Genomic DNA, 24,316 nt, shown 5'->3' on the forward strand with positions numbered 1-24,316 from the left:
AAATGTATGTAATATGATCCTGCACATAGCAATACGCCTTGGTGCATTAATATCTGGGAATATGGGTGCAGGGAAGTGACCCCGCTTTGATGATTTAATAGAAGCTGGAAAACTATGATCTTTACTGAAAAGGTCAAAATCTTGTACTAAATCAGAATTTCCTCCTCCTGGTAGATATTCCTCAGGGATCAGGAATGTCTTCTGAGCCCACATCTTCAGCTTCTGAGCAGTCCCCCACTTCTCCAGGGTCTCCACGTTCTCTCCGCCTGCCTGAAAACCGCAGAACAAGAGATCGTTCTCCATCTCCCATGCGAGGTTACCTTATCCCAAGCCCCCTTCCAACTCGTCGGACCAGGACGTTTTCAGCGTGAGTATTGGGGGAGCAACGTGGGAGGAGGGAAGGACACCTATTGACATATGACCTCTTTTAATAGTGTTCTGTGAATCTGCACAAAAAACAAGTTTAATAGAGTTATTCAAGGTATATACTAGTTTTCCTGGTATAACTCTGTCCTTGTTGGGTTTGGCTGGATGCTGCGTTTGTGGGTTGCTTGAAGCTGTCTTACAAAGTGTGTGTGTGGTTGTGGTTGTTTTTAATTAGTTAAGACCCTGATCCTCCATTGCAGTCTGCCTTGTCTTGATCCTTCACCCTCCATGACCCACCCATCCAGTGCAGGCCCCTGAGGATTCTACCAAGACAAGGTGTATCCAGAGTGGCCTGGTGAAATAAATATTGCTGAAGTGTCTTCCCCAAAGAGGTCACAGTCTGGTCACTTTTGACCGAACGTATGACGTGGACCTGTGATAAAGAGCAAATCCGTACAATACAACTGTGCACCAAAGCCCACTGAAGGCAATGGGAGTCTTTCCCTTGAATTCAATTAACTTTGGATCAGGCTGTAAGTGGTCCAGTAAAGGATATTACCTCACACAGCTTGTCTCTCTAATATTCTGGGATCCACACGAGTACAACTACACTGCATATATATAATATGAAGCTGTTTTCAGCCATTGGACCCCAATCCTGGAATGAGGTCTTTATGGGAGCTGGGGTCTGTCCAAGCAGACCTCACAGTAAAATTCTACATCACTAAGACCTCAGTCTTTCAGTTTGTCTATATTTTAAATGCTTCTGCATCTAGTTGGCTTGTTATGTTTGTCAGCTGTGTTTTGCTGCTGTGTAACCCAGCTTCTCTTGTCAGAAATTAACATTACTGATTCATAGGAGAATTAAGATTGAGGTTATTTATATTAGCAGTTGTGTTCAAAGTGAGTTTTAAAAAAAACAACAGCCACACCAGAAGAGGTGAACTTAACATGATGTTAATTACAAAATACTTCAGTTGCTCTGAACCTTTATAATGGACCATTTATGGTTTTAAAAAAACCTCAGGAAGTGCTTGCCCAGTTTGATGTCTGGGCTTGATGTGACCTTGAAACATACCTAGGGTTAGACTTTTCCTATGACTAAATTATAGGCTCTAACTATCAGTCATTAATCTCCACTCCAGCTCTTAAAGACTTAGGGTGTTTGTTTTTTTTGTTTGTTTTTTTGGTGGGTGGGGGAGCTCCTGCGATTCTCTAATCACTGTTAATTGTCAGAATCTTGCTGATTTGGTAACTCTGAAAATTAAAACAGCTGTTAATTTTGATTGCCCTTTTTAAACAAAAGGAGCTCTAAGCCAGTTCAGAGTCCTAAGCTGTATGGAAAGAAAGACTGTGGTGGCAAACATCTTGTTGCACCAGTTAGATCTTTTAAATTCATTTCTGATGCATGTGACCTGAAATTCTCCACTTTCAGTTGGTTCATTACAGATTTGAGGTCTTCTCCTATAATCACTGTAGGGAGGAGTGCTTATTTCCCTGAATAGGCTGATTTGAAGTCAATGGATTACTCAGGGCAGTAAGTGTTATACCCAGTAATAAATACTCACAGGATCAGGCCCTTAGTTCACTTTTGGAGGTAGAAATAAAGTTATTCGTGGACACTTTTTTCAATACTGTATGTGGTTATTTAAATTTTCTGTCCGGTTTTCTGGGGCTTGTGGCTTTAAATGAGTGATTCAGGAACAGAGCAGATTTTCTTCTAAGAGATTTTTCAATTCACTCATATCTAAATAAACCCTCTGAAAGTGACCTACATTGTGAAAATTAGGGCTTATCTAAGTGGCAATACAAATGACTTACTGGGGGTTAGCCAGCTCATAATAGCATCCAGCCAGCAGCTCAGAAATGAGAGAGAATCGGCTACAGTGCGAGCAAGGAAGAGGTCAGAAGGGCTGTTGACAAACTGAAACGCTACGTTCCCACCTCCTGCCAACTTTTGATTGGGTTCCACGTGGTGGCAGCAGCACAACAAACAAACAAACAAACAGTACCACAGAATCAGGCACAAAGTGCCGGACTACAGCACCAGCATAGATCTGTATTGATTTTGATCCATTTTCAAAGGCCATTGGGTGCTAGATAAGATGTGTGTAGCATATCATACTGTATGTTAAAATAGTTTGCACAGAGAGACATGTTAGTGGCGTGTGACTGAACATTTGGACTGTTGTGTTCAGTGTGGATGGTATTCTCTAGCTCTGGTGTTGGTGGAAGCCCACATATAACTGAACATGAACTGCTTATTTGTGTCCCTCTCCCTATGCAGGACCGTGCGGGCCTCTGAAGGCCCTGTCTATAAAGGAGTCTGTAAATGCTTCTGTCGCTCCAAAGGCCATGGCTTCATTACTCCTGCAGATGGAGGGCCAGACATCTTTGTACACATTTCTGAGTAAGTCTTTCAAGTTGGATGTTGTAATTTACAGCTGATTGGCAATCTCCTTTCCCCTCTTTCCCCACCTCCCATTACTCAGGTTATAAAGGGGTCTGTGTTGTGAAACTTTAACCTCAGTGCAGAAAAATATGCAAATATTATGGAAAGTAGTAGGCTAATCTGGTTATTGAGCAATACTATAAAGTCATAGATTTTTAGGCCAGAAGGGACTATTAGATCATTTAGCCTGACCTTCTGTATGTCACAGGCCTTTACATTTCACTCAGTGTGTTCTGCATTGAGTCCAATTACTTGTGTTTGATTAAAGCATACCTTCCAGAAAGGCCAAGAGCTGCCAATTTTCATTCACTTTTTTCCCTCTTAAGTTTTCTTCCCAATCAATTTCTTCCCTCACCTTTGGGAAATTAGCCCTTTTGAAGCATCAAGTATCTATATTACTGATTGTCTTCTGTTTGCCCACAATAAATGTAATCAGATCGTGATCACTGGTCCCTAGGTAACCGCCAATTTCCAGGCCAGTGGTTAGTTCATTGTCATTTGTCATAATGAAGTTCAAAATCAAATTAACTTGTATTGGGTGCAATACCCTTTTTGTTAAAAAATTATCATCTATGATTTTTAGAAACTCCAAGTGATGTTTCCTACTGGCTTCATGAGACCTCCAGAATGGAGGTCATGGGACCTCCAATTTTTAAAAAGGGCTTCGGAGGTGATTCTAGGAATTATAGGCCAGTAAGCCTGATTTCAGTACTGGGAAAACTGGTCGAAACAATAATAAAGAACAGAATTGTCAGACACATAGATGAACATAATTTATTGGGGAAGAGTTAACATGTTTTTTGTAAATGGAAATCATGCCACACCAATCTACTAGAATTCTTTGAGGGGGTGGAGAAGCATGTGGACAAGGGGGATCCAGTGGATATAGTGTACTTAGATTTTCAGAAAGCCTTTCACAAGGTCCCTCACCAAAGGCTCTTAAGCAAAGTAAGATGTCATGGGATAAGAGGGAAGGTCCTCTCATGGATTGGTAACTGGTTAAAAGATAGGAAACAAAGGAGAGGAATAAATGGTCAGTTTTCAGAATGGAGAGAGGTAAATAGTGGTGTGCCCCAGGGGTCTGTACTGGGCCCAGTCCTATTCAACATATTCATAAATGATCTGGAAAAAGGGGTAAACAGTGAGGTGGCAAAATTTGCAGATGAAACAAAACTACTCAAGATAGTTAAGTCCCAGGCAGACTGCGAAGAGCTACAGAAGGATCTCTCAAAACTGGGTGACTGGGCAACAAAATGGCAGATGAAATTAAATGTTGATACATGCAAAATAATGCACATTGGAAAACAGAATCCCAACTATAAATATAAAATGATGGTGTCTAAATTAGCTGTTACCACTCAAGAAAGGGGGGAGGGATAGCTCAGTGGTTTGAAAATTGGCCTGCTAACCCAGGGTTGTGAGTTCAATCCTTGAGGGGGCCATTTAGGGATCTGGAGCAAAAATTGGGGATTGGTCCTGCTTTGAGCAGGGGGTTGGACTAGATGACCTCCTGAGGTCCCTTCCAACCCTGATATTCTATGATTCTATGATCTTGGGGTCATTGTGGATACTTCTCTGAAAACATCCACTCAATGTGCAGCAGCAGTCAAAAAAGCAAACAAAATGTTGGGAATCATTAAGAAAGGGATAGATAATAAGACAGAAAATATCATATTGCCTCTAAATAAATCCAGGGTACACCCACATCTTGAATACTGTGTGCAGATGTGGTTGCCCCATCTCAAATAAGATATATTGGAATTGGAAAAGGTTCAGAAAAGGGCTACAAAAATGATTAGGGGCATGGAACAGCTTCCGTATTAGGAATGATTAAAAAGACTGGGACTTTTCGGCTTGGAAAAGAGATGACTCTGGGGGGATTATGATAGAAGTCTATAAAATCATGACTGGTGTGGAGAAAGTAAATAAGGAAGTGTTATTTACTCCTTCTTATAACACAAGAACTAGGGATCACCAAATGAAATTAATAGGCAGCAGGTTTAAAACAAAAGGAAGGATTTTTTCACACAATGCACAGTCAACCTGTGGAACTCCTTGCCAGAGGATGTTCTGAAGGCCAAGACTATAGCAGGGTTCAAAAAAGAACTAGATGAATTCATGCAGGATGGGCAGGGATGGTGTCCCTACCCTCTGTTTGCTAGATGCTGAGAATGGGTGACAGGGGATGGATCACTTGATGATTACCTGTTCTTTTCATTCCCTCTGGGGCACTTGGGGTTGGCCATTGTCAGAAGACAGGATACTGGGCTAGATGGACCTTTGGTCTGGCCCAGTAGGGCCGTTCTTGTGTTCTTATGTTGTGCTTATATGGTGCCCATATTGGTGCCCAGCAGCATCACAGGTTTTCTTTACAGATGAGTGTTTAAGGAGTAATTTATCCTGCTCTCTGGGTTGATTTGGTGGCCTGTAACAAGCCTCCACTAGTAGCCTTCCTTGGGTTTTGTGAGTTAGCAATTGATCCATGTGCATTCAAGGTCCTGTAGTTCTTAGTTATCAGTGATCCTAAAACAGGTGATAGTGTCTTTAACGTAGAGTGACCCTATCCTCCCCAGCTCTTTTACCCACTCTCTCCTTCCTGAGCAGGTTATAACTGATGATTTTAACATTGCAATCATGTGAAATATCCCACCAGCTATCAGGAATACCAGTAACCGCAATTTTTTTCTCATCAATGAGAACTACCTGTTCCTCTCACGTGTGTCCCACACACCTAGCATTGGTATATAAGCAACTGAAAAATTTCTTCTCTTCACATCCCTTCCATATTGGTTCAATTTGTTCAAACACATGGAGTTTGAGATTGTACCGTGTTTGCCTCCTCAGCACCTCCCCTTGTGTTGATCCTTCAGTAATTCTTTGTTTAAATATGGGCACTTATTTACTCTGGCCCCACCTGGCTCCTATTTCAGTGATACTGGTGGTGTAGAAGTTGGAGCAAGTGCAGTTCTTGATAAATATGTACCACTTCGATAATGCAGTGTCATGTGCATTATTAACCTCCCCTACGCCTGCCAGACTTGCAAACAATGCATGTGCTCTTGAAAACGTATCTCTGGGTGAAGTGCTTTTCTGCTGGAGCTCTTCACTGCACTGGCCCCAGTAGTGAATGTCTGCAGGTTCAAGCCCCACTGATGGTGGTGGTCATGATTTATTTGTATTTCAGGAGTGCCTAGAGGTCTCAACTTAGATTGGGGCCTCATGCTAGGCTCAGTTTGGCTCTGCACAAACACATTGGAAAAGATGACCCCTGCCCTGAAAAGCTTACAGTTGAAATAGAGAGGGCAGAGAGAGAGTGGGAGGGTAGCAGGCAGGCTATTGGCAAAGATGGGAATTGAACATCGGTCTCCTGAATCCCAGTCTAGTGCCTTATCTACTGAACCACCCTGCCTCTCATTTGTGTTTTCCTGAGTAATTTCAGGATTGGCTCTTTTTGCCTGATGATCCCACTATTACTGGTGTCCAGTTTTTCTGAATGCATCATGGTCTGATGCAGAGTTGCTTTATGTTTTCCTTCCAAATACTGTTTTATAAGCATGTTAGCAAGTTTAACACTTCCAAGTTTTGTGGGACTGGAAGGCTGTATATGTCTAGGGTCTAACTCTTCTCTCATTGAAGTAAGTGGGAGTTTTTCCATTGATATTAATAAGAACAGGATTGGGCCTTTAGTTTAAATGTTCAGTTTCAGATCTACAGTTTTAAAATAGTTGACATTTCCCTCCCTCTTATTAATATGTGCAATTACCAAAGTGTTGAAGATTTCAACAAGTTCTGTGTTCTTTAATTATTCTGAAGTATGGTTCAGGTAGGTGGAAATAGCTTTTGTGGTTGAAAGTGAATGGAAGTGTCACTGTCTCTTCTGACACCAGGCAGTGCAGAAATGATTTAATAACTCTTTGCTTTTCAGCATCTTGCATTGGGAATTAGAAACACTGTTCTTCATTAATGGGCATTGCTCATTTCAGGAGCGTTGTATAACCCATAATGGCTCAGTAGATTCTAATGACTCAGTTATCATTATATAGTGTCACTTTCAACATACGATCTGTGTTTACAGGGGTTCACTTCTTCTGTGTGTTTTTCAGCCTCCAGCCTCTCTCACGTGAGATTTGACTAGGAGTGGCATGAAACTGGTTGACCAGGTTTGCAGCACAGACATTTTGAAACAAAACTTGAATCCTTTATCTGCACTCACCAACTTTAGGGGGTTAGATAAAAAGGGACCCCACTGAATTTTGCTCATCTCTACAATGCGGGAAGCTCAGTGGATATTCTAAACAGCAAGTGTTAATCTGGCTGCTTCTCACCGCAGATGAACGTTACTTTAACTTAAAACCAGAAGCCCTGATTTTAAGGTAAAGAAATGCAGTGTAATGCTTGGGATTTTGTTTTGTTTTTCCTGAGCAACTTTGGTAAGATTGTCTGATCCTCTTTTATTTGCTCCCACAGCTGTGAGGAATAGCAAGGTTACGTTTCAATGCAAATGTGTCTCATAAGTCCATCGAACTAAAAGTATCTCATCAAATTAAACCATTCTTCTGTCTGTTTTACCTACCGTTGTAACAAGTAACTCCTAAGTTTACTAGAGTTGAAAGAGATCAGAGGGGAGAAGTTCTCTGGTTCAGTTTGTTTTTACTTTGATAGCACTTGTGTATATTCGGTTTCACTCTTTCTCCTGGTACAGGCAGTCAGGCCCTGATCCTGCAAACTGTTCAGCTTGGGCAGAACTTGAGACCCATGTGGAGCCCGGTAGTAGTGGTACCCACAGCAGGTGTGTGGTGGAATTTCCCTTTGGAAGCATTTCTGAAATGATGACTCTCAGTAGTGTCTGATGTGAAAACTCAGTATTGCCTGATATGTAACCAAACCAAAGGCTGATCCACAAAACTCGTGGTGTCTACTTTTTCTGGCCTTCTGCATTAAGTATTGATTCCAGAAAACCAAGTACCTTTATTGAAAAGCTTCCTTGAGATTATTGGAAAGGCTTAATTTTATTATAATGAAAAGTAATTAAACTAGAAAGACGTTATGGCCCACCAAGTGCTGTAAGGTTTTCATGCACTTTGTCATTGTTTAGAGCTGGGCTTGAAAAATCCACTTCCCAATGGGGGTATGAAACTTTCCCTGGCAGGGTCTTCTAATCCCTTCTCTAACCACAAGGCAGTGCTTTAAAATGAACCAGTATCTCCAAGGTAACAGTGTTATTATAGCAGCAATGATTATAGCAAATTTTCTGTCCTTGTGAATATCCTATCTCCATTGTTTTGATTTCATAGCCAGCAATTTAATGGGGGCTAACGGAGGCTCACATAAATGCTGGGTTCTTGACTGTCATTGAAGCATAACAACTCATATGACTGTAATTTATTCTTTGTTCTCCATCTGTCCTTCCCAAAAAGACTGGGCGCAGTTCCTGATGGATGATGATCTGAGGGCTTTGAAGCTTTTGTGTGGTAGTCAATAGTAGAGGCGATCCCTGCAGAGCTTGCTTGTCAGCAGTTTCCCAAACCATCCTGCTGGTGCAGGACAGAATAGTCAGGGAAGTGTGTGGAAGAGAACAAGACAAGCTGCTGCATAGTACGAGGTACATACTGCAGCATGTGCACTGCTGGTCCCTTGGGGCTGGGGAGTGCTCATGGTGATGGTTGCTAGTGTTCTAGTGAGCATTAGGGAGCACGCAGTGAAGGCTTGTTTATTGCCCAACCCTGTACAGTGCAGAGCAGGATTTGGCCCTAAACTGGCTTGACTATAGAGGTGAGACTGGAAGCTAGCTCATCAGAGCATGTTAACAAGTGAATGAACCATCTGCTTCAGAAAACACCATTGTAGGAGCAGCTGATCCCATGGAATGGGAAAGTGATGTATCTTGCTTCTGTGGCTTTCTGCAGTTTATTAGAACTTGGCTCCAATGAGGAACGGATGCACTGCAGAGACCTTCACACTGTCCTTCAGGCTGGAATATCCTGACCACAGTGTTAGTGAACCAGTTCTCAGAACTGGTTCTCTGTTTGCACTCCCTACTCTTACCTCTCTCCCCGCCTCTCTGCATCATAAACAGCTCTTGCAGAGATTCCCTGGCTTGTTGTAGTTTCCTAATGTATTGGGGCATGAGTTCTGGAAGAACTAGGTTCATTACGTCCGTAACTAAGGTTGCTATATTAGCCAGAAACAGTTTGTAAATGGGGATACCCTGGGATGCATTTTCATTTCAGGCCACACATTCATACGTCTGCTATCAGAAGAGATTACTGAAAGGCAAGAGTTTTACTTTGGGCCATGACATCCTCCTTTTACATCTAGATGTCACTCTCCTGTTGCATGAAGGAAATCAGACATTGCCTTTGTTACCCTTCCAGGCTCTTTGGCAGGAATATAGGGATTATCTTTTTCAAACTCCTCTTTGACTTGCTATCAGTTGAGTTGCAAGACCAGCATCTTGCCTTAACACTCTTTGGGCTGTTCTTGTACCTGTAGAGTGGGGTATAAAATCATGTATTGGAGACATGAGAAGTAGTAATTTTTCTCCGGAAGGTGAGTCTAGTTCTGAGCTGAGGGACAGAATTGAAAGTGAATATTCCAGCAAAAGAATCGAAGCTTCAGCACCAAGGGAACTCGCAGTGCAACAGCTCTGAAATTGTCTTGAATGGAGAATGTTTCTTTGCTTATTGGAATCTGCCAGTTTAGAACCTCATTGAGGTAAGCCTGGCAAGTGTGACTGTATCCCTTAAACAACAGAGAGCTAGCAGGCTTATACTGTGGTGTGATTCCTCTTAAAGCACCTAACCTGGCCATGGTCTTTCTCACTGCTTTTCAAGTTTGAAGTATTTGTATTAGCAGGGGTTTGTCCAAGTGCACAGGTCATAATGTTTGATTGAGCGCTCAGAACTTCTATGGAAGCAAAAAATGAGGACTCGGCAGTGAGTTGAAGTGATGCTTTGTACAAAACACGTGTTGTTAATGGCTAAATACCATCTGTTGCTGTGCACCAGTAATGAAATCTGTTCATGTTAAACTATAATTCCATGGAGTTGCCATCCCATTGCTATACCGTATGAACATGCCCAAAGGTGGACCAAGCATCCCTTTGGATTTTTATAGCCTGTTTTAGACTCTCTCTCTCTCTCTCTCTCTCTTTCCTGTTTCTCTGCTCCATGAAACACATTAGCTGAGTCACAGGTTGGATTTTATCGTTTGAATATCCCAAGTGACTTTTTGAGTGGCAAAAGGAAGCAGAGAGCTGCTCTGCACAGCCCTGCCTCTGTTACATTTTAAAAGGAGATGGTCCTGAACAATATTCCCCAGTCGGACCTCTTGTCTTCTTAACCCTCTGCCCACTGGAATCTTGGGGTGTTGAAAATCCAGATCTGATTGTTCTGATTTGAGTCCATTGCTGGTTCTAAAGTACCACAGGCAGGCTGTGGCTTTGCCTAGCCCAGAGCTGCAGTCCGTCTTCTTCCCACACTGCCAGTCAGATGGGTTGCTTTCATTGGTATACTGAAATATCCAAAGCAGGATCTGTTATGGCAGGTAGAACTAGCTCCTACAGGAAGAGGGGGAACAAATCATTCAATGTTATTTGGAGGGGTATGGAAATGAGCAAATTAGTGAGCAGGATTTTCCGTAGGTTTTTCTGCCATTCATGTATTTTCACACATAATACTAATGCAAAGTGGACTTCCCATTGAAAACTACAACAGTATGTGTCCACAATGATGTTGATGATAACCCAAACCTAGACCCCAGTCTGCTGCATCCCAAGTAGCCAAGAGAAAAGATGAGTTTTGTGGCATGTTCTGGGGGCTGACAATTCTGTGGCTTGGTCCAAGGATAGGATAGCAACTACAGTGTCTCACATGGGCAAACAGGCAGCTATTGAGGTAGCCAGACCCCAAACCATTTGGGCCTTCTTGGGCCAAAACCATGGCTGAGCACTGGAGTCATGTTCTCTGTGTGGTGCGCTGCTTAAGAATGTGGCATGCCTGACTAATCTAATTGCCTTCTATGATGAGATAACTGGCTCTGTGGATGAGGGGAAAGCAGTGGACGTGTTGTTCCTTGATTTTAGCAAAGCTTTTGACACGGTCTACCACAGTATTCTTGCCAGCAAGTTAAAGAAGTTTGGCTGGATGAATGGACTATAAAGTGGATAGAAAGTTGGCTAGATTGTCAGGCTCATGATCAATGGCTCCATGTCTAGTTGGCAGCCGGTATCAAGTGGAGTGCCTCAAGGATCGGTCCTCAGGCCGCTTTTGTTCAATATCTTCATAAATGATCTGGAGGATGGTGTGGATTGCACACTCAGCAAGTTTGCAGATGACACTAAACTGGGAGGAGAGATAGATATGCTGGAGGGTAGGGATAGGAGGGACCTAGACAAATTAGAGGATTGGGCCAAAAGAAATCTGATGAGGTTCAACAAGGACAAGTGCAGACTCCTGCACTTAGGACGGAAGAATCCCATGCACCGGTCCAGACTGGGGACCGAATGGCTCGGCAGCAGTTCTGCCGAGAAGGACCTAGGGGTTACAGTGGACGAGAAGCTGGATATGAGTCCACAGTGTGCCCTTGTTGCCAAGAAAGCCAATGGCATTTTGGGATGTATATGTAGGGGCATTGCCAGCAGACCGAGGGACGTGATAGTTCCCCTCTATTCGACACTGGTGAGACATCTGGAGTACTGTGTCCAGTTTTGGGCTCCACACTACAAGAAGGATGTGGAAAAATTGGAAAGAGTCCAGCGGAGGGCAACAAAAATGATTAGGGGACTGGAACACATGACTTATGAGGAGAGGCTGAGGGAACTGGGATTGTTTAGTCTGCGGAAGAGAAGAATGAGGGGGGATTTGATAGCTGCTTTCAACTACCTGAAAGGGGGTTCCAAAGAGGATGGATCTAGAGTGTTCTCAGTGGTAGCTGATGACAGAACAAGGAGTAATGGTCTCAAGTTGCAGTGGGGGAGGTTTAGGTTGGATATTAGGAAAAACTTTTTCACTGGGAGGGTGGTGAAACACTGGAATGGGTTACCTAGAGAGGTGGTGGAATCTCCTTCCTTAGATATTTTTAAGGTCAGGCTTGACAAAGCCCTGGCTGGGATGATTTAGTTGGGGATTGGTCCTGCTTTGAGCAGGGGGTTGGACTAGATGACCTCCTGAGGTCCCTTCCAACACTGATATTCTATGATTCTATGACTTCATCTTGCAGGTGGCCTCATGATGCAGCCCCACCTTGGACGTGTACATGCAGAGAGCTTGTTCTAAAATCTAGGCACTTATCCTGTGAAAGTTCTGTCCTTCATGCTCATGCTATTGGTCATCAGTTTCCTGCTTCTAGTTCAATATCACTGTTACGAAGGTGGGACGTAACTGGCATGGAATAGGCATTTCTCTTCGGTAGCTAGGGACAGTCTCATAGATGGTTCTGAATATCAGGACATGGACAGTCTGTTCACTAGAGAGCTGACACCAAGAGCTGGGAATCAGGGTGAAATATGTCTCTGGAGACTGCTTCGCTTCGTACCATTTGGAGCTTTTTCCGGGGTTTTATTCCGTGGCATCAAGTGTAGGTTTCCGTGGCTTTATTCAGTGGCATCAAGTGTAGGTTTCTTTGGAATTGTGGCTCGTAGAACGAACCATTGATTATTTAGCAGGGGGCTCTGTTGTTGTTATCGAACCTTCCCCAGGTGCAGGGTCTGCCTCACAGTGGTAGGGCAGAAATCCCGCAAAAGTTCCAAGGTTTCTCTTTGTGTTGTTGGCTCAAACTCCATTAAGGAAGGTGGATTGAGCAACTCTCTCTTTTTGTCTTGGCTTCCATGGCCCCTTGTTAGGTCATCCCCTCTTTTGTTGATTGCAAGACTGGAGCAGTTTGCCTGGGACTGAAGTTATCTGAAGGCATTCAGGTTTGATAACCCAGGTTAGCTCTACTGGTGTCTCCTGTCTTGCTACTCAATAAAAATATTAGTGTTGTAGGGGTATTAAATGAGTTACAAAGTGTGCAAGATACACAGATCTTAGAAGCATTGAAACTAGCTATCTAGGGCAAGTCTCGGCCATGCAGGATTGTTCCTTCTGACATATTTTGACCACACTGAAAACACTTACACTAAAAGGTTTCCCTTTGACTTTGTCTTTGTCCCTGGAGGGCTAACTAGAGCCTTACTGATATGAATAGCAACTCTGAGACTGTAACATTCCATATTTAGACAATTTTTTAATAAGAGCCCCTCCTTCGATTCATGTGCAGGCCTCCCTAAAAATAGTGCAGTATAAGATACTCACAATCATCACAATGGTATTGTGATGGGAAACGAGAGTTGCCAGATAGCATAAAACTTAATATACATGCTCTCAGTTCTACCCGGAGTCAGGAACAACATTTTCTATTTTAATATTTTTGGCTGAGATTTTTCAAAGTCCCCTAAGGGATTTAGATGCAGAATTCAATTTAAAATTAAAGGCAGTTGGTGTCCAAATCCCTTAAGTAGCTTTGGACAAACTCAGCCTTATTTTCAAATATTCATCAGTCCATAAGAACAAGACATCTTTGTGTTTTAGCCTCCTAGCAGATCCTCTACTAGATTACATCTATAATCTGCATTGCATTTAATGCAAACGTAGTCAAAAAGAAAACAGCTATCACATACTGAAACACTTTGGTTCTTTTTGCTTAGTTTATCTGATCTCTTCAAGTTCACTTGATTTCCAAAACTAAACTTATGCTCCCGCCTGTAACTCAAAGAAGGGTTTCAAAACAACCTTTGAATTATTCCTTCATCTTAGACTCCATCACTCAATGCGTTTTTCCACTCCCTCTCTACTGCTGATTTGTCATCTTTCCCATAGCTATATAGTTTTCTTTTTGCCACCAATGGAGAGACTAATCCAGCTCAAACATTGCTTGCTCTTTAACATCAAAACATCATTTAACCATGTCACAAGTCAGGAGCAATTCTCTGTCCCGTGTTTTGCAGCCTGTTTGTGTACTGTGGACACAAAGTTAACATTGCCATATCCAGTGAGACACGCAGTGGGAAGATACAGGGGAAAGAATCTCCATTCAGTAGGAAGCCAAGCGCATCAGTGTGTGAGAAATGAAATCTGTCTGCAGCCCTGGGCCATTCTTGCTGGGTCAAAAGGATTGTCCTGTTTTTGATCAAGTAACTCTATGTCAACAGGAAGGGGAAGGGGAAGATGTGAGGCAGAGAAGCATTAGAGGGAGGAAGCACTTAGAGCCTTTCTAGGGTGGAGTGAGATTTTTCTCATAAACTTCAGTCTCCTGGCATGTCGGTTTGTATAAGGTTAGAAGACAAGCACAAAATTGATGCCGTCAACATAATGCTCAAACATTTCCTGCCTCTCTTACTAACAATAGCGTAGATTAAACTGAAACTGGACGATGGTTCCAGGGGTCTAAGGACAGCCCACTGTAAAACTTTCATCACACGGGCTGGACACTTGCTGTTCTTACTGGTTGGGCGTACTCACAGAGACCTCCATTTTGGAGTACGGTCACCAGGAGTTAATTTTGCCTTGAACAGCATGCCAAGGCAGTTCGGAGCAGAATTAGGATTTTTAGGATCATACTGGTAAAATGTAAATGGATTCTAACATTGTGGAAGGAGAAAGCAGCAACTAGCTTTGTCCATTGGGTTAATTAACTTAAAAGAGCTTGGGTCAGAGTAAGTCCAGCTTTATTAAACTGACAATGTATGGATTACAATGATGCCAGCTTCTTGTTCTCTGTGTGGGCACCCAGTGGGCGAATAGCTGTGTGGATAGAAAAGGTAAGATGGTAATGGAGAGCATAACCTTCAGCCTCTGTACCCATCCCATTCACTCTTCTCCCTAAGACATAGTCTGCACTGCAGGCAGGTGCAGCTCTCATGTTATGTACATGTTGGTGCACATGCTCTGGATTATTAGGAAAAGCTTTCTGTTAATGTGCACCTGGTTTCCCTTTCATCTCGAGAGCTAGCCACATACATGTAACTATACGTATCGTTCAGATTTTCTCGCTAGTCAAACATCAGTACAAAATAATAAACCAATAGATGTTACCACTGAGGGTAATCTTTTTTCTTTTTTTTTTCCACTCTGCGTGGACAAGAACACAAGAGACTTGATTGCTTGCTCTGTTGCTCGTGTACTTAGCACGTTGCTGCTGTGTTCAGGGTTTGCAGGAGGCAGTTAAAATCCTTTCCGTCTAAGGCTAGTTGTCAGTGTCTCTTTTGAATGCCTCAGCATGCACAGAGTTTAGATCGATGTCACCTGCGTTCAGAAAAGTTTTTAAAGCGAAAGCTGACCCCTATTTGCGGAGCAGCTCCTTCAGCCAAACCGACGACAAGGCTTGGGAATGGCACCAGTTTGGATTGAAGCCTGTAAAGCAGTGATGTGACTGCATGCGCTCAACACCTAGCATGCGTGTGTCAGTGAGATGGAGGTGCTTTTGGCTGTCGGGATGATGAATAGATGCTGCTTTGTTTCCAATCCTTTCTAACTCTGCAGCTGTTGCTTTATAAAACGTTGCCTGGAGTTGGCAGAGTGTGTTTGAAGCCCCATGGAAAAGAATGCATCACTGCTCTTTGCTCCATTGCTTCCACTGGTACAGGTTGACCATATCTTTTCTACTTATATTTTCTGTATGCAGGTGATGGAGTCTTGAATTAATGGTTTTGGTCACTGTTTTAGGTATTTTATTCTGTCACCTGGAGCCCCTTACCAGGGGGCTGTGTGTATTTAGTGGTTGTGCACCAGTGCCTTTCAGTGAATGGCATTTGGTCTGCTCAGGTGCATCTCTAAGCCCCAGGGACATTGGCGGACAAAAGAGAGTGTGAGTTTTGTTGCCAGTAATAGCTAACGGGGATTCTCTGTTGGCCCAAATAATAGAAGCCTATGGGCTGTTTGGAGCTGAGGGTCCTCAGGTTTGTTCCTCCTGCACATACATGATAGGGTGTGACAGTGGAGTTATAGCAAAGCTGCTGATTTTGTTACAGCTTATGGGCAATTGGCATTCACCGTTGTGCCCAGACTACATCTGGGATAGCATGGCCCAGTGCTGAGTCCTTTAGGTAAGTTATATTCCCCTCGGGTACTTATTGTAAAAATGCCATCCCCAGACGGGTAGTGATGAGTGGAACATGAGTCTTCTGTTTGAATGACTCAGGCTGATTCATATCAGGCTTATCATCTCTAAGAGTATGGCTACACTGCAGTAAAACCCCTGTGGCTGGCCCGCATCAGCTGACATGGGCTGTGGGACTATAACATTTCAGTGTAGATGTTCACGCTTGGGCTGGCTCTGGGACCTGCAAGTGGGGAGGGTCCTAGAGCCTGGGCGCCAGCCCAAGGCTAAATGTCTACGCTGTAGTTTTGTAGCCCCAGAGCCCAAGCCCCACATGGGCCAGCCGCAGGAGTTAAATTACAATGTAGATATACCCCTTGTCATAAATATAAAGGGAAGGGTAACCTCCTTTCTGTGTACAAAACTATAAAATCCCCCCTGGCCAGAGGCAAAATCCTTTCACCTGTAAAGGGTTAAGAAGCTAGGATAACCTTGCTGGCACCTGACCAAAATGACCAATGAGGAGACAAGTTACTTTCAAAGCTGGGGGTTGGGGGGGACAAAGGGTCTGTGTCTGTCTGTGTGATGCTTTTGCCAGGAACAGAAAAGGAATGGTGTCTTAGAACTTAGTAAGTAATCTAGCTAGATATGCGTTAGATTATGATTTCTTTAAATGGCTGAGAAAATAAGCTGTGCTGAATGGAATGGATATTCCTGTCTTTGTGTCTTTTTGTAACTTAAGGTTTTGCCTAGAGGGATTCTCTGTGTTTTGAATCTAATTACCCTGTAAGGTATTTACCATCCTGATTTTACAGAGGTGATTCTTTTACTTTTTCTTTAATTAAAATTCTTCTTTTAAGAACCTGATTGTTTTTTCATTGTTCTTAAGCTCCAAGGGTTCGGGTCTGTGTTCACCTATGCAAATTGGTGAGGATTTTTATCAAGCCTTCCCCAGGAAAGGGGGTGTAGGGCTTGGGGGGATATTTTGTGGGGAAGACGTCTCCAAGTGGTCTCTTTCCCTGTTCTTTGTTTAACACGCTTGGTGGTGGCAGCAAAGGGTTCAAGGACAAGGCAAAGTTTGTACCTTGAGAAAGTTTTTAACCGAAGCTGGTAAGAATAAGCTTAGGGGGTCTTTCATGCAGGTCCCCACATCTGTACCCTAGAGTTCAGAGTGGGGAAGGAACCTTGACACCCCTAGTTGAAGAGCAGCGACAAAAGCTGCATCAGCTCATCTGTCAGTGCTCATTAGCTCATTCTCTGAATTTCCCCACAGCACCTATCGTTCTTCAGTGATGCTCAGATTAACCCTTTGACACGGGGACTTTGGCTTTCTGGTGCCCTGTACCACAGTGCTAGTGCTGTGATGCTGCATTGACAGTCAGGACATCTCACATTTGTATCTAAGCCCCTGGGAGCAGCTTGGAGCGCCATGTACGTAGTAAGAGTGTCTTGTTGGGTCACATTGGAAGTATTTGGGACATAAAGGCACAAGGCAGACTGGATGCCAGAGGGGTGGTAGCCATTTCTTTTGAGCACTTCCAGTGGTTCCACTGAGGATAGTTTCAATAGTCTCTGCTTTCAAGAAGCTACTTGTACCCACTCTCTACGGCAAGCTCCTGGAGCCAGGAGATGTCAAGTCTCAAATAGTCATATGGTTAGTGTGATCAGAGGCAGATTAAGATTTACTGGGGCCCTGGACACAAAGAACTTTTGCCCTGCCCCCCCTCCTCCCCCCTTACCCAGGTTCTGGTGCTCCTGCGGGGGGGAGTGGGGGGCAAATTGGCCAGGGCCCCTGGGCGTGGGCCCATGCATTAATCCACCACTGAGTTTGATGCAGCTGTGGGTTGAGAGGGCAGCCTGGAGCCATGGGAGGTAAAGACCAGTTGGATCAGGCTGTGTGGGGAAGGTGCATTGAATTTGGTGGAGCTGGTATTAAATCATAATGGAAGACTTTACTTAGATTTCCCCTGGGAAAGCTTTTTCTGCCTTATGTTGCCATTCCTTATTGCTGTAAAAGGCTGATTTTACACAGGGATTGCTTCTGCAGAGGCTCTGTGTTGACTGCTTTGCTCCATGCTGGTCTGTCTGGAGTTGTATTCCCGTGGGAAAGAGGAGCTTTTCTGCAGCTATTTTTTTAACCTATATGGTAGGAAAATGTGTGGCTGAGAGTTGGCTACACAATTATTATTAATCACTTGGGCTCCCACAGCCTTCAGGGTTGAAAAGCTATAAGCCCAGCTTCCTGCTGTTTTTGCTTTATTAGTGGCAGGCTGCTGGAAGGAGGGAAGGAGGGGTCCTTGGAAAAGTTTGTAGCAGTCAGTGGAAAAAGTGGTGGGTTAGTAACCTTTAACGTTCTCTATGGCTGACCCTGATATTGGGAACTAGGAGGAGGAGATACATTATTTCCAGGCGGGTTCTGCTTGGATTGCATACAGTAAACAGCTACCAATTAATAAGCTGACTATGCAGCTTTGGGTGTACTTGCTCTGAGGCCTCTGTACCCACCTTAACGCTGCTGATGAATGGCAGATAAAGGGAGCGAGTGTTGTCAATGGAAGTTGAAAATGGCTCAGCATTTGCCTGTTCCCTGAGGCCCACGTTTAGTATTTTTTGCACAGCGTAAGGCTTTAGAGGAAAAAACTCTAAGGCATTTGACACTCTCTTGTATATTAATTTCGATGTCCATTCTGTTCCCCGCCAAAAATGTTGAGGGAATTAAGGCTGAGAGTACATCTCCGTAACTTAAGGGTAAACATCATCATCGGGATGTTGTAATTCTCCCAAAATCCAGGAGTGGAGATGATGCTTAAAAGAAATCCAACCAAGTTAAGGTAAGAATGACACATTTAAGGGTTAGGCAACCTATAATTGTAGACTGCCGTGATGCCATGGAATAATCGTACGGTTATGACTTGAGGCATTGAATCAACTGGTTCAGCATCAGACCTTTCCCCTCAGGGTGTGACTACAGGGCAGAGGGGAACACGGCCTGGCCCCGCTGCAAAAAGCTGGCTTGAGATGTGGAAAAGGTGGGAAATATCTGTATTTCTGGAAGAATAGATGTGACAGAGTTTCCCACCTCACTAGGGTGTGAAGGGGTTAATGTCTTTCCTGGAACAGGGTACTGGGGAAGAAGTCACATGGGCTGGAGGCATCTCTGGAGTGGTGAATGCTCAAGACCCCTCAGCAACTGAACCTAGCCCTTGGAGACACAGTGGAGGACAGAGATCCGTCATTAACTTTTAATGACTGGCAGCCAAACATGTGGCACCAGCACAGCTGCAACTTGAAACCAAGACCCTGAGGTGTCAGCTCGCTGGAATAAGAATTTGGCTGCCAAGTGCAGTATGGCAAATTGAGTCCTAGATGCTCTGGGCTAGAGGCAGGGTGTACTGCTAGCATGGACATCTGTGTAAGCTTCGCTCTCCCATTCTCACCTTCCCGTACTGTGTTCAGTTGACTAGTAAGTGCTGGCTTGTTTTTGAGAAGGCCATCCTATGTTGCTGCAAAACGTCTGCTGGTTGTATGGTTCCCAACAAGGGGTAAGTCTCCAACAGGGGCATAAAGTCCTTTGGACTCGTTGGAGAAACCACAGGAAGAAACGGAGTCATGCAGCCAGAGCCCCAGTCTTGGAGTGGGCAGAGCCATGAGGCTCTCCCTTGCAAAAAGTGAAGGCCTAGGGCAGAGCGCTAATGGGGTATACTCCCAGAAAGAGTGTATAAAGGTCAGAGGCCTGGTAGGCCCTGGGGATCTAAAGATAGGAATTTAATCTGAAAGAAAAGTGCGGGTTATAGAGTTGATGAAGCAGCTGTTACAGAGCAATAGCAGAAGTGGTACAACTAATTATTCTGCAAGTGCCAGAATACATTTACCTGGAGCTCTCTTCCCCCCCCCCCTTCTTTTTTGTGTGTGTGTTTTTCCCTTAACAGTATTGAAGGAGAATATGTTCTGGTGGCTGGCGATGAAGTCACCTACAAGATGTGCTCTATTCCACCTAAGAATGAGAAGCTGCAAGCTGTAGACGTGGTCATTACCCATCTAGCACCTGGAACAAAACACGAGACCTGGTCAGGGCATGTTATTAGTTCCTAAGTTATCCCGCATGAAGCTGTATCATCGAAGACACTCAACAACTGACTTTCACGTGAGACTGACAAATGAATATTTTGCATATTGAGTGGGAAAACTGTTAATAAGGTAGGAGTTGGCCAAATTACCATTTTTACAATAGGCACGATACTTAAAAACAACATACAAACTCTAAGGGAAAAAAATAGCTTAAGGAAATTTCCATGCCGGGTGTGTCTGCTTTTGTGATCTGTGACTTGAGTGATAGTGGATGCCCAAAGGTGTTAGGAACTCTAACTAAAACAGATTGGAGTGATAAGATTTTCTATCAAAATGGCAGCACCGAGGGACATGCTTAGAGACCCAGTATCTACCTGTAACATATTGTTCCCTTTGGCTAAATTTCTGTAAATGTGGTGAATGCTCAGGCAGCAGAATGTCAGCAGAATACTGCTAAAAAGTCTCAGAGTAAATGTACTTGTGAGAGAGAGAGAGAGAAAGAGAGAGAGAGAGAGACATTCGTTGCTGCAATTTCTTTTCTTCACAAGCTAAATAACAAGCACATTGTACAGTCTTAATCTGACAGCTCTCAGTTTTGACAGCACCTTCTGGTTAACTGTCAGGTGGAACAGTTGCAAATTAGCTAGCTGCAGGAGTGTGGAATTGTTAGCTTTATTAAATGTGGGTTGTTTGTGCATTTACTTGTGTGCCTTGATGGGTGATTAGCAACAGATTTACAGACCAGTAGTTACAAAAGTAGGTTGCTTCGCACTAAGCAGTAGAAAAGCAACAGAGGTGGGAGTGGTTCACAGCCTCTGATAGTGCCTGAATTTAATGAAATCTTTAAACTGCCTTGATTTTTTTCATATATACATGTTTGCGAGAGTAGTTAGTGTCTACCATGGCTTGTTAGCATTTACAGAGTCATGGCAGTTGCAAAAAAGCGAACTCTGCCGTGTTCAGATCACTGTATATAAAACGCTGTGTGAATTATTTAGTAGCTTGAGTGAGAGAGCCTTGTAGTGGATTCTGCGTCCTGCTTTCCTGCCAAGCCTGCTCAGTGCTGTGTAGTGCTGCGGCCACCACCTAGAATCTCTTCTCCGCTTCTGTTCCCGCAGGCTTTCGCGCAGACAAACCATTGTAACTGTTCATTTCTGCATTGGCTCTGCAACTGCTTGTCCTCCGTAAATTTTCCAAATGAAGCATTGTCCCCCCACAGAGTGAGCAGAAATTAAACCGGTTGAAATGAAACTCTCTTCTCTTAGTTACGTGGCATTTGCCTGTTCACTATAGTAACAATCAGGACTTGTGCTGTTGTGGAATGCATGAAGATGCTATTTCACAGAGAAAAGTGAAATGGCCCAAGCCATTTCAACCTACAGTGATTTAAAAGAAAAGAAATGTGAAGGTTAATAATTACTGTGATATTTCGTTTCACTTTTAATTCATCTATATTGTACTGCTTAGTTTGTAAGCTACTTTGAGTTTTAAACCTGTATTTGTTGTGGGTTTAATATGCTGTAGATTGTAGATTAGCATACACTGCTTCCTTCACAATAAAAGTTTATTTCATAACTGGTTGATAAGTTATCATCGGTATACTCACTCACGACCTATTCTGTATTTAAGACTAGTACTAATTAAAAGTTTGTGTGTGTGTGTGAGTGAGTGAGAGAGAGAGGTGAAGTTGTTCACAAAAATCACTTCTGTGCAATATCAAATTATGGGTGTTGGAAAATGAGTAACTTTACAGTTTCCTAGCTGGTGAAAACATTAGTTAAATCTAGCAGTTGTGTAGGTTGACTGACCTCTGGTGTATTTTATTAGAAGACTTTAGGTTTTAAGTAAAATCTGTATTCTTTTTCAGGTGTTTACTTGATAATCACAAAGCTTGTTTATTTATGATCACTGCACTCATGACCAGTGAGACTTGCTGTCTGCAGGCTATAACTACATCAGGCGTAACATGTTTAAGACCCAGCCCACAAAAACACAATGTAATCAACTTGTGTTTGTAGAACAGCCACATTGGTGACTATAAACATGGTGCTTGCTACGTTTTGATATGTAATTGTGCATGTGAGTTTCAGCCCTGTGTAGACATCAGTCTGTCCTATTTAGGGCTTTACTTGCCCTCTGCAAAGCACTTTGACAGCATATGAAGGGTTAGCTTCAATATCAATAGCCTACACTACGCTGAATGAGATGTTGGGTTTTAAGAAAATGTTGTAACTATTTTCCTTATTTTTGGATGTCAAGCTGCACTCATTTATCCCCCCAGGAACACAGATGTCAGTGTTCCCAAGAGCGCGCTGGTCCAAGGTTCAATTGTTGATAGTAGGTCACATTTTAAATGGTAGTTCTAGAATAGCTTAGCAATAAATTGTGATCTAGTAATAACAGTGTGTGTGTGGGAGGAGGGGTGCGCACACGCCAGCCACAAGGAAACCAGGTGGCTCTGTTGTTCTGCCTTCTGTGTAAGCCACTAAGCTAAGGCAGGGGATGCGGGTTGTTCACAGCAAGAACTCAATATTAACTTCACTATGGAATCCCGCAGGTCTAGTGGAAAGCGCCCATCTCCCCACCCCTCTCTCTCTCTTCCCACCTCTATCTAACAGCACAGATTCCTCAGCCCCGCACAGAGGAGTTCAGCTAGAGGGGCCAGAAGAAAACTATGCCACAGAGGTCTGATGTTTTCAGGTACTTTTCATTCCTGGTTTGTAATTTATTTTATCAGAACATGGAGGTTACATGAGTGAATTTCTCTGCAGTCCCATGACTGCAGTTTTTCTTTAAGGTTCTCCATTGTAAGGGATCTGCAGCCCTTTGCACGAGGAACAACACTTAGTCGCATACGCTCAGGAGTGGAACCCACCAGCTGTTCACTGTGGCGCATTACTGCGGCATCCTTATTGCTTGAGTCTGCTATTTGCTGACTTGTTTTCCACCTCAAGGGTTCTCAGTCAGCAAATTCAATAGCTAATGGTCTGCCATAAGATTGTTTCAGAGTTACCATCAGACCCTGTCCTCATGGCCGCACAGCAAAGGGCTGGATTGTGGAGGAAAGGTACCATCATGCTACTGGCATGGGAGCCTTAAAGCTCTTAATCAGTGGCAGGGGATGGATCAGTTGATGTTGCCTGCACCTGGCATTGGCCGCTGTTGGACAGCAGGGCACGGGGCTAGATAAACCATTGGTCTGACCCAGAATGGCCATTCTTATGTAGAATTTAAAGCTGCTTTGCAAGCCACTTTCAGTGCCTGAGAACTTTGAGAGGCAGAACTGGCTCCCTGACAAGCCTCCCCCACACGGAGCAGAGATTGGCACAGAGAAAATCGAGCCCATCTTGTGAACGGGCTGAACAGAAAGTAAAATAAAAATGCTCTTAGTAATCTGTGAGCAACAGCAGCTGGAGGCTATCAAATAAGGGAAGGATCTTCTCCTTACATAGTAATCTGATTGTAGTTTGGCTGAAATGTTTCCTAGGAAATCTGTACAACTAGGGTTTGAACTGTTGTAAAAATCAGAATCTTCTTATTATGGCTTCCTGTCTTTCTTAACTCAGCAATTGAGTCTTGGTTTTTTCCTTTGTTTAGTTATTTTATTATTCGTATTTCATTTCATCCCAGTTGTGGTTTGAACTGGAGTTTTCCCTCCCCCATTTTTTCTTTAGGACCCCTGCTTTTGGTCCATTAGCACTCCGGCTTATGCAGAAGATTCTGGGGTTTAAGCCCTGCCAGACTTGCCCGAGGTCTTTTCCTCCCTCGTGACAGACATTTGAGTTACCTCCAAGACACTCAGGTCTCGTCAAAGTGTAAGGTCGTACAGGGTTTAAAGGCAGGTCTCGGAAGGATAGAGCTGTCTGAAACGCCCTCTAATGGAATGCTCACTAGCCCCGATGGGTTCCACATTGGCCTCTACATCCCAGGCTCTGCCAGTGACTGTTGCAGCTTAAGCAGCACCTTTAGAGACTAGGACACCGAAGAAGCCTCTTTCCCACACCTGAGAAATGTGGAGGAGGTGTAGGTCAGCCCCTTAAATCCTACTCTAAGGAGACTTCATGGCCCTCAAAGGCTCCAGCTAAGGCTCTATCTGATTCCAGTACTGAGCCAAAAAAGCAGGGTGCAGAGAACTCTTCTAATAGACAGGACAGGGAGCCTTCTTCCTCGGTACAGACTGACACCTCTTGGCACCAAGATGCACCTGGCCCTTCTATGCAGGCTTGGATACCCTCACCTTCCGTGCAGAGCTCTGAGATCAGAGCATGGCTCATAGATGGTTCTCGAGCATGGAGCTAACCTGCTTCAATAAAGTCCAATCAATCTAGCAGAAAACCTAGTACTCGCAAAATTTAC

At 43.6% G+C, this 24,316-nt stretch overlaps 1 protein-coding gene across 2 annotated transcripts in view; it reads left to right on the plus strand.

Annotated features, from left to right (window-relative positions):
• Positions 1 to 21,535, plus strand: part of CARHSP1 (calcium regulated heat stable protein 1) — a 59,562-nt gene extending 38,027 nt beyond the window's left edge. For both annotated transcript variants that reach the window (XM_078854587.1, XM_073362479.2), the window contains exons 2-4: positions 175 to 367; positions 2,654 to 2,776; positions 19,822 to 21,535. In XM_078854587.1, coding sequence (XP_078710713.1) covers positions 195 to 367; positions 2,654 to 2,776; positions 19,822 to 19,984 — 459 coding nt within the window. In that variant the 5' untranslated portion in view covers positions 175 to 194 and the 3' untranslated portion in view covers positions 19,985 to 21,535. The remainder of the gene's footprint in view (positions 1 to 174; positions 368 to 2,653; positions 2,777 to 19,821) is intronic.
• The last annotated feature ends 2,781 nt before the right edge of the window (positions 21,536 to 24,316 follow it).

This window comes from Lepidochelys kempii, chromosome 10 (genome assembly GCF_965140285.1).
Source record: "Lepidochelys kempii isolate rLepKem1 chromosome 10, rLepKem1.hap1, whole genome shotgun sequence".
Lineage (NCBI taxonomy): Eukaryota > Metazoa > Chordata > Testudines > Cheloniidae > Lepidochelys > Lepidochelys kempii.